This window comes from Ceratotherium simum, chromosome 5, assembly GCF_057802395.1.
Source record: "Ceratotherium simum simum isolate JZ-2026a chromosome 5, ASM5780239v1, whole genome shotgun sequence".
NCBI lineage: Eukaryota > Metazoa > Chordata > Mammalia > Perissodactyla > Rhinocerotidae > Ceratotherium > Ceratotherium simum.
This window is the reverse complement of record NC_141904.1, coordinates 21,737,461-21,751,395: the sequence shown is the minus strand read 5'-3', so window position 1 is coordinate 21,751,395 and position 13,935 is coordinate 21,737,461. Positions and strand designations below refer to the sequence as shown.

At 37.0% G+C, this 13,935-nt stretch overlaps 1 protein-coding gene across 1 annotated transcript in view; it reads left to right on the top strand.

The window, feature by feature from the left end:
- Positions 1 to 13,935, top strand: part of LOC101394604 (collagen alpha-4(VI) chain-like) — an 88,354-nt gene that overhangs the window by 26,697 nt on the left and 47,722 nt on the right. Inside the window, exons 12-16 of the mRNA XM_087430575.1 lie at positions 383 to 436; positions 7,803 to 7,874; positions 8,934 to 8,960; positions 10,717 to 10,761; positions 13,221 to 13,274. Coding sequence (XP_087286701.1) covers positions 383 to 436; positions 7,803 to 7,874; positions 8,934 to 8,960; positions 10,717 to 10,761; positions 13,221 to 13,274 — 252 coding nt within the window. The remainder of the gene's footprint in view (positions 1 to 382; positions 437 to 7,802; positions 7,875 to 8,933; positions 8,961 to 10,716; positions 10,762 to 13,220; positions 13,275 to 13,935) is intronic.

Below are 13,935 nucleotides of genomic sequence, written 5' to 3'. Positions count from 1 at the left end.
ACGGTCACATCTTTGCTTACTGACATTATGCAAAATGAGATCAAAGGCCTCTTTAACAGTACTAACAGTTCTCCTTAAACTATTAAGTAGAAACTAGTTTTGGCTTGGATTTTCACAATAAGATGGCTTAAAAAGGTATTTTAGAAAAATAAAAATACGTTGATGTACAGACTATGAAGACAAACAGGTATCCAAGTTTTCACTTGAACACAGACCAAGAATATTTGTTTCTATATGTCTCTGCACATCATGTCCAACACTTAGAATTTCAATAAAATGTAAACGCAGTGAGACAAGGGTATCTATTAGTAACAATTTTTATTTCACGCAGATTTGAGAAATGAAGAATTTAGAGATTATTTATTTTGATTTATTTTCTCAGGGAGAGAAGGGTTCTGATGGATTACCTGGTTATCCTGGTGAAGAAGGTGGGCATGTAAGTATTGAGTCTTATTTTTTTCTTTGAAGGAATATTGTAAAATGGGTCAAGTATAAGCAATACTTAATTGCGCTTAAGACATGAAAGTTTTTCTCATCTATGCCGTTTAAAGTAGGTATGCCATCTATCTAAAAATAACCATTTATTGTAACAAATGTCAAGTGTAAAGATATAGTCTCTAGAAGACGTGCAGGGATCGAAGTAGGGTCATTTTGTTTTTTAATCAGTGAATTTGAGATAACTGAAAATGTGGTCTGTGTCTAATGTGCACGCATGTAACAGGGGTTATTAATCATGAGCTAAATTGTAGGTAATTTGTTACTATAAATGAGGTAGCTACGGTTGTAAGTGGTTTAACAAAACCCATTGAAAAGAATCCAAGGCCATTCTTATAACAAGGTCACTCAGATGCCTTCCTGAGTGGGAGAAGATGGTGGAGCTGTAGTTACCCACTGATGGTCTGCCTATAACCATGGACACGTCCCTGGGAATGTGTTGGGCAAGGGAAAGTTATCTATCATGTGATTGTGGAGAAAAGTGTTTATATAGAGAGGATTATTAGCTAGAGGACTGGAATGTGGTAGGGACCGTTTTTATTACATCGTATAAATACCAAAAGGATTTAAAAATCCCATGGTTTTCAGTTACTTTTAAATTATAGAAAACCACTCTTCCAGAAGTGTCTATTGTAAAGTTGATTTGTATATACCACTGGTTCTCAAACGTTTTGGTCTCAGGATACCTTTACACTCTCAAAGATGATTGGGGACCTCGAAGAGCTTTTGCTGATGTGGCTTCTATCTATTGATATTTACCACATTAGAAATGAAAACCGAGAGAATTTTAAATTATTTATTTTATTTCAAAATGACACCAAAAAACCCCATTATATGTTAACATAAATGACATATTCCTTTGTGAAAAATAAGGATATTTTCTAAAACAAAATATATTAGTGAGAAGAGTGGCATTGTCTTAAGTGTTTTCAAATATCTTTAACGTCTGGCTTATTAGGAGAGAGCTAGATTCATGTGTCCGCTTCTGTATTCAGTCTGTTGTGATATCACTTGCTATGTGGCCTCTTAATACTCTTCTGTATACTTGGGAGAGAGTAAGAGTAAAAAAAGGAAATAACATTTTAGTGTAATTGGGAAAATCGTTTTAACTTTGTGAGCAACGCCTCCCAAGGGGTCTTGGGGGACTTGAGGGGTCCTTGGACCAAACTTCAAACTACTGGTAAATATAAGCATTAATGTTCTCATTGCTCCATTTAGAGTAGCACATTGTTTTATTATCCTGAACATTGAAGCTGCATGAACTTGGAAAATAAGCAGAAGTCAGAGAAAAATGCAGCTGCTGAGACTTATGCAAGCCGATCCATTTCTTTCATTATGTTGGCGGGAGAATTGCTCACCTTTCTCTCTTTATTTTACCTCGGTAAACAGTCTTAGATGTTGGAAATACATTCAGAAATGTGAATTGCGGATTTTTGCTATTTTGTTTAGGAGTAGTGAAAATATTCCTTGCTGTTTTTATGATGTTTTAAAATGTCCTTGAAGTGTCATTTTAGTTTTCTGCTTGGTGTGTGGTTCAATGAGCCTGGCCAAAGTTAAGAGAATAACTTAAGGTCTGACCAACCTCTTAAGATCATTGATACCAATTTCAGGCAAATAGTATAAATAAGCTCTTGTCTGTCTAGGGCAGGAGATGATTTTCTCCCCCTTCTCTGCTGTCTTAACATCCTAAAACCAAGAAGTTTTATGAAGATCCTCTAGTACAGAGCTAGAAATATAATGCAAGTGACATATATAATTTTATATAATTTAAAATTTCATAGTAGCCATCTTAAAATGAAAAGAACCAGGTGAAGTTAATTTTAGTAATATATTTTATTTAACGCCGTATATCCAAAATATAATCATTTCAACATGTAACTAATATAAAAGTTGATGAGATATCTTACTTTTTTTAATATACTATCTTTGAAACTCAATGTGTTGTTTTACACTTACAGCACATCTCAATTTGGACTAAAGACATACATTTTAAATGCTGAGTAGCCACGTGTGGCTAGTGGCTACTGTATCTGCCAGCACAGCTCTAGTGGGTCTCATTTTCTTTTTATTTCATTTCTCACAAGAGAAGGTGACTTCATAATGTGTTGTCCTCTGAATGGCTTTTAATATTGTTTCCCTGCAAAGCAGGTCAGATTGGTCTGCTCAGTGGCTGACAGCTCTCTCTAGATGGAACAATTTCAGAATGGAGCCCATAATTTGTAGGTTCAAGTTGAAAGAGTATAAGGATAAATAACTAACTCATTGTTCCAGTTATTTGTTACTGCTCCCTGCCCCTTTCCCTCCAAAAAATCCTTAGTGGCGTAAAATAACAATTATTTTGCTACAATACTCCCCCCTTATCTGAAGGGGGTACGTTCCAACACCCCCAGTGGATGTCTGAAACCTAGGATAGTGCCGGACCCTATATATACTATGTTTTTCCTATACATACACACCTGTGATAAAGTTTAATTTATAAATTAGGCATAGTAAAAGATTAAGAACAATAATCAATAATAAAATAGAACAATTATAACAATATACTATAATAAAAGTTACCATAGATCTTAGCAAACTCAGGATACGATTTTTTTTCTTTCCTTATTAAGTTGAGAACTTTCACCCTTTCACTTAAAGGAAACACTTTATGGCTTCTCTTTGGCATGCCTGAATTGCCAGCATCACTACTCTTGCGCATTGGGGCCATTATTAAGTAAAATAAGGGTTACTTGAACACAAGCACTGAGATACCACGACCGTTCATTTGATAACCCAGCCAGCTAGGAAGTGACAAATGGGTGGGTATCCTATACAGCATGGATACGCTGGAGGAAGAAATGATGCACATCTGGGGCGGGAGGGAGCGGGACAGCGGGAGATTTCATCACGCTACTCAGAATGGGCCGAAATTTAAAACTTATGAATTGTTTATTTCTGGAATCTTCCATTTAATATTTTTGGACTGCAGTTGACCATGGGTAACGGAAACAACAGAAAGTGAGAAGGGGGGACTACTGTACGTTCACGGACGCTGTGAGTGGGGAAACTGAAAAGGGAACAGTGAGGGGGCTCTTTGCTAGGTGTCTGGGGCCTGAGCTGGGCTAACTAGGCCATCTGGGGCTGGAGGACTCACTGCCAAGACGGACTCACTGCAAGATGGCTTCCTCTCTCACGCGTCTGGTGCTTGACTAGAATGGTGGAAGGACAGACCTTGCTGGAATTGTATGGCAGTTGGGTCTAAGAGGGAGTACCCAAATAGGGAGAGTCCGTCCTGTGACTGAGTATTCCAAGAGACCATGGTTGAAGCTGCAAGGCTTCTGAGAGAGCCTCAGAAGTCAGGCAGTAACTTGCCTGCCACATTCTGTTGGGTACAAGCAGGTCACTAAATTTAGACCAGATTCAAGGGGTGAGGTTGAGGAGGGGGGAGTTGGACTCCTCCTCTTGATGGGGGAGTGGCAAAGTCACATAGCAGAAGAGCATGGAGATATTGGTGTGGCCATCTTTGGAAAATACAACATTCCAAACACATGAATTCTATATATTTTTAAAATTTATCTATTATGAAGTGGTGGTTTGAATAATGATGTATGCATTGCTTACACATCAAAGCCTTAGTTATATATTAAATTAGTCAGATTAGCTAAGGTCACAAAAAATAGTTATGTAACTTCAGTAGTAACAAACACAGCTAACGTACGTTGAAAGCTTCATATGTGCCAGACACAGGGCTAAACGTTTTGTATACGTTTTCTCATTTCATCTACAAAATAGAACATTATTATTGTTATTCCCATTTCTCATAAAATAACTTGAACCAGCCCAGCATTTGAAAAGATTTTGGTGATATTGTTCTTTCCATTGAGTCATGGTTATAATTGATAACTTTAAGCAACTACTGTGAGCAAATGGGAGGCTGATTTTTAAACATGATAGAGCTTAATATTTGAATGAGCAACACAGTAAGCTCACATTTTGTTCTCAAAACAATTTAACATATATGCCCATTATACAGTAATTCCAATTTTCTCATAAGAACATCCTAAAAAATGTTTTTGCCCAATTAGAATAAATGAACTTTTAGGGATGCAGGTGAACTAGACAAATGTCTACTTATGATATTTAACTTATTTAGTTACACATAAACATTTTAAAGTCTTTCATTAGGTAAAATGATACATTAAATTAGAAATTCTGCTTTTTTATAACATATTTTATCAAACCATTTTATTAAAAATTATTCCCATGTAGTTTCTATATCAGTTTCTTCTTTATTACTGGAACCACTTCTTGGAAACATCTCCCCCAGTTTTCTAGAGAATTTTGTGTTCACTTCTGTCTTAATATAAACCACTTTTAAGACAGTGTTTGAAATCTGTCATTGCAAATTTTATTTCCAGCTCCAAAAACTCATTCCCTCATTTTTCTTCTAGGAATATTTTCATGGTCTCCACACGGTAATCATGAATTCTATTGCTCATAAAAGTGATATTTGAAAGTCTTGTCTGCATAGCACCTAACACTGGAAATTGTGAGGTCTCATCCCCAAATACAATAAATAAATCTCTGTTAGATTTATTTACCTGCTTTTTTTTTTCTTTTTTAGTTGATCTGGTAGGTTCCATAAATATTCCATAAATATCTCAAAGCATTCCATAAATATCTCAAATTAACACTGATTGGGTGTCAATACTATGCTATTCAAAGCTAAGTAGTGGAGAGAGTACTCTGAAATATGAAAAACTTTATGAAGGCTTTATGAAGCTCAAATTTAAGAATATTCTTTTTTCTGAAGACTAATTTTGGGAAAATACATACTTGATCATGTGTGTACAGCAACTGAAACTTTAGAAACTGAGAATAAGTCTTCAAAGTAAGTTTTTTTCTTTTTCTTCACAATTTAAAAAAAAATTTTAATTGTGGTAGAATACACATAACATAAAATTTACCATCTTAACTGTTTTTAAGCGTGTACGAGTTTTTAAGCATACAGTTTAATGTTATTAAGTACATTCACATTGTTGTGCAACCATCGCCACCATCCATCACCAGAACTCTTTTTATCTGCAAAACTGAAACTCTGTACCCGTTAAACGTTAATTCCTCATTCCCCTCTCCCTCCAGCCCCTGGCAACCACAATTCTATTTTCTGTCTTTATAGTTTTGACTACTCTAGGTACCTCATTAAGTAGACTCATATGGTATTTGTCTTTTTGGCTTATTTCACTTAACATAATGTCCTCAAGATTCATTTATGTTGTAGCATGTTAGAATCTCCTTCCCTCTTAAGGTTGAATAAGATTCCATTGTAGGTGTATGCCACGTTTTGTTTATCCATTCATCTATCAATGGACATTCGTGTTGCTTCCACCTTTTGACTACTGTGAGTAGTGCTGCTATGAACATGGGTGTGAAATATCTCTTTGAGACCTGTCTTTCAGTTCTTTGGGGTATATACCCAGAAGTGGAATTGTTGGATCACATGGTAATTCTATTTTTCAATTTTTTGAGGAACTGCCTTATTGTTTTCCACCGCAGCTACATTATTTTATGTTTCCACTGAAAGTGCGTAAGAGTTCCAATTCTTGACATCCTCAGCAACACTTGTTATTTTCTGTTTTATTTTTTATTATTTTTTAAAAATAATAGCCATCCTAAGAGTGAGTTTATTTTTAATGTTTTGTTAAAAATACAACTTTAAGAATTTTTTCTTGGTCTCCTTGCTTTATCGGGGACATTTGTTTTGTATATAGCAACTATTTTCTAGTAAAGACAACAGCTAATTATTCATGACTGATAACACTGTACAGTGCTATATAGTACAGTAGATACGTCAGGATTAAATTTTCCAGAAGAAGCTTAAACACCACACATTGAACCCAAAAATTCATATAGATTGGAAGAAGGGGGAAAACAGACATTTATTTAGCATCTATTGTGTGTTAGGCCCTGCATTAGGCATTTTGTACATGTTATCACATTTAATCTTTGTCACAACTGTACTGGTATGTGTTAATACTCTCACCTTACAGATGTGGAAGTAGAAACTGAGAGAAAGGAAGTAACTTGCTAAGGTCACATAGAGAGGGTTGGAGATGTGCCCAAACCCATGTCTGTCTGATGCCAGAAACTGTGCTTTTCTCATTATCTCTTGCTGTCTGTTAACTATAAAATAGCTTATTCGTCCAATTTGTGAAGTACTTTCAATACAATGTTTCATGCATTCAATACAAAAATCCTCTGAATGGTTGGAATTAGTATTATCCAGATCCATATTTTATAAATGGAGGAAACTGTAATTCATAGAGTGATGTATTTGTCCAAGCTCACAAAACAAGTTGGAAGCAGAACTAAGACTTGAACCCAGGTTCTTTCATTCTAGATTCAGAGTGCTTCTCGCTTTACCATGTTTCCTTTAATGTCCTGGGCAGCTTACGTAGGGAAGTTATCCAACCTCATCAAGTCAGAATTAGATATTACTTTTGTAGAACCTTTTTTGATGAAAGCTCATGGAATGTGCAGTACTTTCTAATGCATATTTAATCAATTTGGCAAAAGGCATAATATTTACCATTCCTTTCCTTATCCAATATCTAGATCCCAATGTTATACCTTTGGATTAATATAATTCAGGAAGTCATTCTTCAAATCTTGCTGGACGTCTACTGTGAGCCAGACACTGTGCTTAGGGCTGGAAACACAAAGATAAATAAATGAGACATTGTCCTTGTCTTCAAGAAGCTCATAACAGAGCAGGAGATTCTGATATGTTAAAAAAAATCCCACTTTGATATGATGTGATAAACGATAATCCCCAAAATACTACAAGGAAACTGAAGGGGCAATTGGGTGGGGTTAACAGAAAAAGCTTCTCAGAAGAGGAGTTGACATATAATCCATACCTTAGGAGTAGGCAGGATTTCACCTAGAAGAAAAAGAGTTAAATAGTCGTTTTTATTTTGTGGGACCACATGGAAAACTGCATCCGATTTTAGCCGCCTGAAGGAAGTGTCCAGACACACCTTCTGTTTTGTTCGAATGCTGAAGTTTTGCCCAAGATGCTTGATTGAATAGATCAAAAATATGGATAATTTGGATTTGTATGATCTGGGGTCATCAATATGGGCAGTTGATGGATGAACAATCTGATTGCCTTGAGGTGATCTGATCAAGTCTTTGAGGAAGTAGAAGTAATTGTAAGAACCATGTATGTTTTAGTCATTGTGATAGTGATTATTGCTGGTTTGAATCAATTGGGTGGGGATGGAGATAATTTCTTGACTATCTCTACATGTATCTTTATTCCACAGGGAGAAAGAGGCCCCCAAGGTCTTTCTGGACTCCGAGGTGAGGGAGGATGCCCGGGTGTGAAGGGATCTAAGGTAAGTGAGACCTTGAGCTGTGGAATTCTTTCCCTATCTCTGTTTTATCCCTTGAGTTTGAAGAAAATCTTAATTCTTCAACATAGCTATAGTGTCTTAGCTGCTCCTCTGACTGAGGGTTTCCCAGATGGAAAGCCTGAGAAAAAGAATCAAGTGCAAATAGTTTACTGGGAGGGGATCTCAGTAAACACTAGAAGGGAAATAGGGAAGTTAGGGAGGGAAGGAAGCCTAAAAATAGCGCATTGTCAATTAGATTACCACCGAGAGTAGACAGAGCCTAATCCTGCTGAGGAACTCTGGGAGCCAGTGTTGAACATGCTCCTCAATGTTGTCCCACTAAAGGGGTGAGGGAACTGGGGTATTCATACACCAAATCCTATCAGGCATTAGTTGAGGACTGCTCTCAGGGACCATTAATTCCCCAGCACTTCTGGCCTGTTCTGCATGTGGACAGGCTTAGGTACCAGAAAAAACCCACAAGAAAAGAGTCACAGTGCTGACAGTTGAGAACACTGAAATTTTAAGGGCTAAAGGGATAACAGATGGGGCACCGTTTTTGAGTGGTTGCATTAAATGTCTCTTAACCTTCCAGGATTAGAGAACCTCCTTTAATAAGGCCAGAGAAAATTTTCTGCAATCTCAGAGTCCTATAGAGAGTTTTTCTGACTATGATGACCATATTCTGTATATTTTAACAACTTACTCTTCCAATTAATTTGTCCTGTTGTTCCTGGAAGCCCTCTCATGCTTTTTAGCCAGTGTATTGTCATTTTTGTTTGAGAAATGTGATTGTTATAATAATAAGTGGCAGTTCACTGCTGTGTCTTGCTCATCTCTACTGTGTGAGGAGTTACAAGGTGCAATTTTCTCCAAGTCACAAGCAAAGCAGAGTGGTAGTAATCAGAGTGCTGTGATGTCCATTACAGTCCCTGAGGAAGAAATCTTCATTTTGATGTAATAATTACATTTTCTTGAAATTAGGGAACATATTGTTTCCTAAATGAAACAATGGTTTAAGTGTCTCATGCAAACTCAATTTTTATTTCTTCCTAACTTTAGGGAACCAGAGGATTTTCAGGAGACAAGGTAGGTGACCTTCCTTACTCTTTTTACACTGGAGAACAGTTTCTTTGGGAAACACAATTCTGAGTCCAATCACTGTTTCTTTGCTTGAGTGAGGTGGGCTTAAGACTTTTAGACAGGGTATTAACAGCCAAAATGCCATGCTAATGAATACCTATTTGTAAGACATATATTTCAGGTTTAAGGGAGGGATATGTATTATCATTTTCAAGCCTTGCTAACCCTATAATAATTGAGCCACCATATTTATGCCATGATGGTCTGGAAGAGTTGGTCCTGGATTCAAGGTATGATTGGAAGTGTCTGGTCAAGGTGGGTATCAAACTGGAGAGGGATGCCAGGGCAGGATTGGTAGGAAAGGAGCTGGCACAATAAGGGAATGACTTTACATTCAGATTCAGAAGCAAAGTATCCATTTGCTCATTCATTCATTCAAAAAATATTTATTAGGTACCCACTCTGTTCCCCACATTATCCTAGGGAGTGGTTACAAAATGATGAACAAGACAGACAAGAGCTGATAGAGCTTCTTCACTCACGTCTCCTAGTACCACTGATTCATCCGCTATGGCCTGTGGCAAATATATCATGTGATTTCAGTCTGAGAGTTTCCTATACTTTATTTTCATGCACTAACTCAGTTGTACTTTGGTTAAAAAAATGCCTGAAACTTGATTTCCTCGTGTGGACAGTAGGAGTAAATCACTATTCCACACATGTAAAATGCATTTTATTCTGCTTGCACAATTCTGGGTTTATTTTTTCCCGGAAAGATACTTTATAGTAAATATATTAACTGTCATTTTGAGATAGTTGGCTAAACGAAGGGCCCGTAATTTGAAAGTCATGGAATATTTGTTGAGATGTCACTATGCAACTGCCAGTTTTTAATCTTATTATCTAGTTAGCCTCAGTTTTCCAATTCTTTTCTTTTCTTTTTTTTTTTACCCAAGAGGATTGCAACTCTTTCTTTCTTTCTTTTTTTTGTGAGGAAGATCAGCCGTGAGCTAACATCCATGCCAATCCTCCTCTTTTTGCTGAGGAAGACTGACCCTGAGCTAACATCCGTGCCCATCTTCCTCCACTTTATATGGGATGCCACCACAGCATGGCTTGACAAGTGGTGTGTTGGTGCATGCCCGGGATCCGAACCCGGGCTGCCAGCAGCGAAGCGTGCGCACTTAACTGCTATGCCATGGGGCCGGCCCTCCAATTCTTTTCTTAAGGAGTCTTTTTTTTATTGTAAGTCTCCTGAAATACACACTTATGGATACACTCCCATTTAATTCCTCCTTAATCTGAGCTCTTCCAAGTTTCCATTATGCAGATTAATTCAGGCATATTTGCCAGTCTTTTTAAATTAAAAAATGTCAGTGACAAAGGGACCATCTTTAACACACAGATAACCCGTGTTGGGGGAAACGTTTCATTCAGTCTTGTAAAAAGGTTACTTGTTCCCAGTGCAAAAGTTTAAAAGGAAGTCTTTCTAGCCATTCAAAATTTGGGTTTTCTTTTTTTCTTATCTTTTTTTAGCACCTGAAACTGTCAGGGAAAAGAGTATATAACACTAATGCCTATTTCTGGAAGAAAATAATCATTGCTTTTTAATAATTGAATGCAGTATATAAATGTTGTTTTGGAAAGTCTAGCTTCTTCTACCAACTGGAAAAAATATTAGCAAGGAAATTAACATCAAAGCAATAATCACGTGCACCTGGTCCTCTTCTCTCTAACATTCTCACCTTCCTTTGCTCCACAGGGAAACCCTGGTGATGATGGTATTGAAGGCTTGGATGGAGAACAGGTACAGAAAGTTTCTCATTCTATGTTTCTCCCCTCTACTAGTTTGGCATTTATACTCTCTATTTATATTTTTCGTGATTAGTCTAGAAATTTTAACATGCCTACTCAGCAATGTCTCAAGTTAATCTATATATTTTCCCTTATCCCCGAAGTAGAAGGACCCTAGAAACTTAGCTCTAATCAACTGCTTCCCGTATTACATATTATTATTATTATTTATTTATTTTTTTGATGAGGGAGATTGGCCCCGAGCTAACATATGTTGCCAATCTTCCTCTTTTTTTTTGGTGAGGAAGATTGGCCTTGAGCTAACATCTGTGCCAATCTTCCTTTATTTTGTATGTGGGATGCCGCCACAGCGTGGCTTGATGAGTGGTGCATAGGTCTGCGCCTGGGATCCAAACTTGCAAATCCTGGGCTGCTGAAGTGGAGCACGTGAACTTAACCACTTTGCCACCAGGCCAGCCCCTCAATCTTCTTTTTGCTTGAAGAAGATTGTCCCTAAGCTAACATCTCTGACAATCTTCCTCTATTTTTGTATATGGGATGCTGCCACAGCATGGCTTGATGAGTGGTATGTAGGTCCGTGCCTGGGATCTGAACCATGAACCCTGGGCTGCCAAAGCGGAGCACACAAACTTAACCACTATGCCACCAGGCTGGCCCCCATATTACATATTATTGTCCAGTATTTTATTTCAATTTTTTTGTTAAATTCTACCAATGAGACGTTGTTATTACTATTGTTTTATTTAGTCAATGCTTATCTAGCTTTTCCCTCACATTCGTTACTTTCACTGGTGCCTTCAAAAGAATATGAAAAGGCGATGTTTCTTTTGCCTAAGGTACAACTTTTAGGATTTCCTTTAGTGAAGTTCATAAACTCTGTTGGTTTTTGTTTCTCTAAAAATCTCTTTATTTTACCTTTTCTCTTGAAAGAGTTCTTGGGTAAATATTTATTTTCTTTCAGTACTTTGAAAATGTAATTTCATAGTCTTCAGGCTTCTATTGTCTTTTGTTTTTCATTATTGCTGTTAAGAAGTTATCCATCAAACTAATTATTGTTTGTTTGTCAACAATCTTAAAAAAATATATTTGGCTGCTTTAAAAGTTTCCCTTTGTTTCTAGTTTTCTGCAGTTTCAATATGATGTGTCCAGGTCTGGATTTCTTTTTATTTATCTTGCTCAGGACTTGTTAGGCTTTTGAATCTGAGCATTTGTGCCTTCTATAAGTTTTGGAGAATCCTTAGCAAATTATCATTTTGAAATTTTTATCTTTCCCATTTTCTCTATTATCTCGTTATGCAAGCGTAATTAGAAATTTGTGAGAGCTTCTCATTCTATCCTCAATGTCTCTTAACCTCTCTTTCATATTTTCTATTTCTTTGTCTTTCTGTGCTGCCTTCTGAATAATTTCTTCAGTTTCTAGTTCACTAATCTTTAGCTTGCTTGTGTTTAATATGCTATTTAACATGTCAGTTGGATTTTTTTTTTCTTGTGAGGAAGATTAGCCCTGCACTAACATCCATTGCCAGTCCTCCTCTTTTTGCTGACGAAGATTGGCCCTGGGCTAACATCTGTGCCCATCTTCCTCTACTTTACGTGGGACGCCTGCCACAGCATGGCTTGATAAGCGGTGCGTAGGTCCACACCCGGGATCCCAACCTGTGAACCCCAGGCCATGGACGAGGAGCAAACTAACTTAACTGCTACACCACCAGGCTGGCCCCTGGATTTTTAATTTCAGTTATTCTAATTTTCACTTCAAGAAGTTCTGTTAGATTCTTTCTCAGATCTGCTTGACATTTTTTTAAAGTTGCTTATTTTTTAATCATTCTTCTTTTACTTATTTAAATGTATTAAATATACTTATTTTATATTCTGTATATAAAAATTCCAATATCTATAGCAATCGCAAGTCTGATTTTCTTGTCTATTATTTCTGCTGGCTTCTCCCTCATGGTGTCTTCCTTGTGTGTGTTGTGACTTTTGATTTAAACTCATTTCTGATTGAACTTTATCTGTGAGAAGTCATTTAGGCCTGAGATGAGGTTGTTTACTTGTGCCGCACACTTGGTGGTACTGCTTTCTGGCACTTTAAAGTAAATGATCAGCGTGTGGTTTTTCACAGCACGCACACCCAGAGTGATCAGAAGTCCTTAGGACAGCCAATGGCTATCACTTCCCTGGATTACTGTTTTCTCCTTATTCTCAACTCTAAGGATTTATCTTTTTCTTTATCAGCTCATTAATGTATATAAAATATATTTCAGTTTGTTATCTGGAATTTTGAATTGTTTTTCAAAGGGAGGATTGCTCAGGGCATCTAGTCTGTTACATAGTCAGAAATAGAATGGTAAAGAAACTTTTTATTCTTGGTTAGAACATGAAACTACATGAAAATTTTCTGATGTGACTAATATAACAAAGATTCTTTTTATATTTATTTTCTTTTTCTAGGGTAATCGTGGAGTCCCAGGGTCATCTGGAGAAAAAGGAGATAGAGGAATTCGGGTAAAGTATGAAGATATTCTTCTCTCATATTTCTACTGCATAAAGTGACCTTGATAGTTCATTTTTAAGATCTGGGAAAGAATCATCTAGTGGCTTAAGTACTAGATTGGGAGTAAAAGGGCAATAAATATGAGATGACTATTTGGAACCTTTACTTAAGGGATGACTCTGCTGATAGTGAAATGAGTAATGTAAACCAAGTTACTCAACCTGTTGTGCTTTAGAACAGTAATCTTCATTTCCCATCTTACAAGCTTTTCATGGCTCCTTGTCGCCAATGATTTAGTGTTATATTCAAGGCCTTTCGACCACATCCTTCACTAATCTCAGGCAAGAAGTATCCTTCCCAGTCAAATTGTACTACTCATTGTCCCCTATAAGATTCCTTATGCATGCCCTCCTCTGTGCCTTGGCTCATGCTAGGTACCACATCCTGGAATACCTTTTCCCGGCCTCCATTTTTAGTGTTTATTTGAATATCAGTTTTTCTTCAGCTCTTAACTTTCCTCCTCATGATGCTCTCCTTGACCATGTCAGTCTGTAGCGATCTCTTCCTTCTCTATATCCTTCCAGTGTACACTATTTGTACTATCTGCTTGACAGTGACTATACACTGCCTCCTGCTGGTAATTATCTTTCTGTGTAAGAGAAGGCAGATACC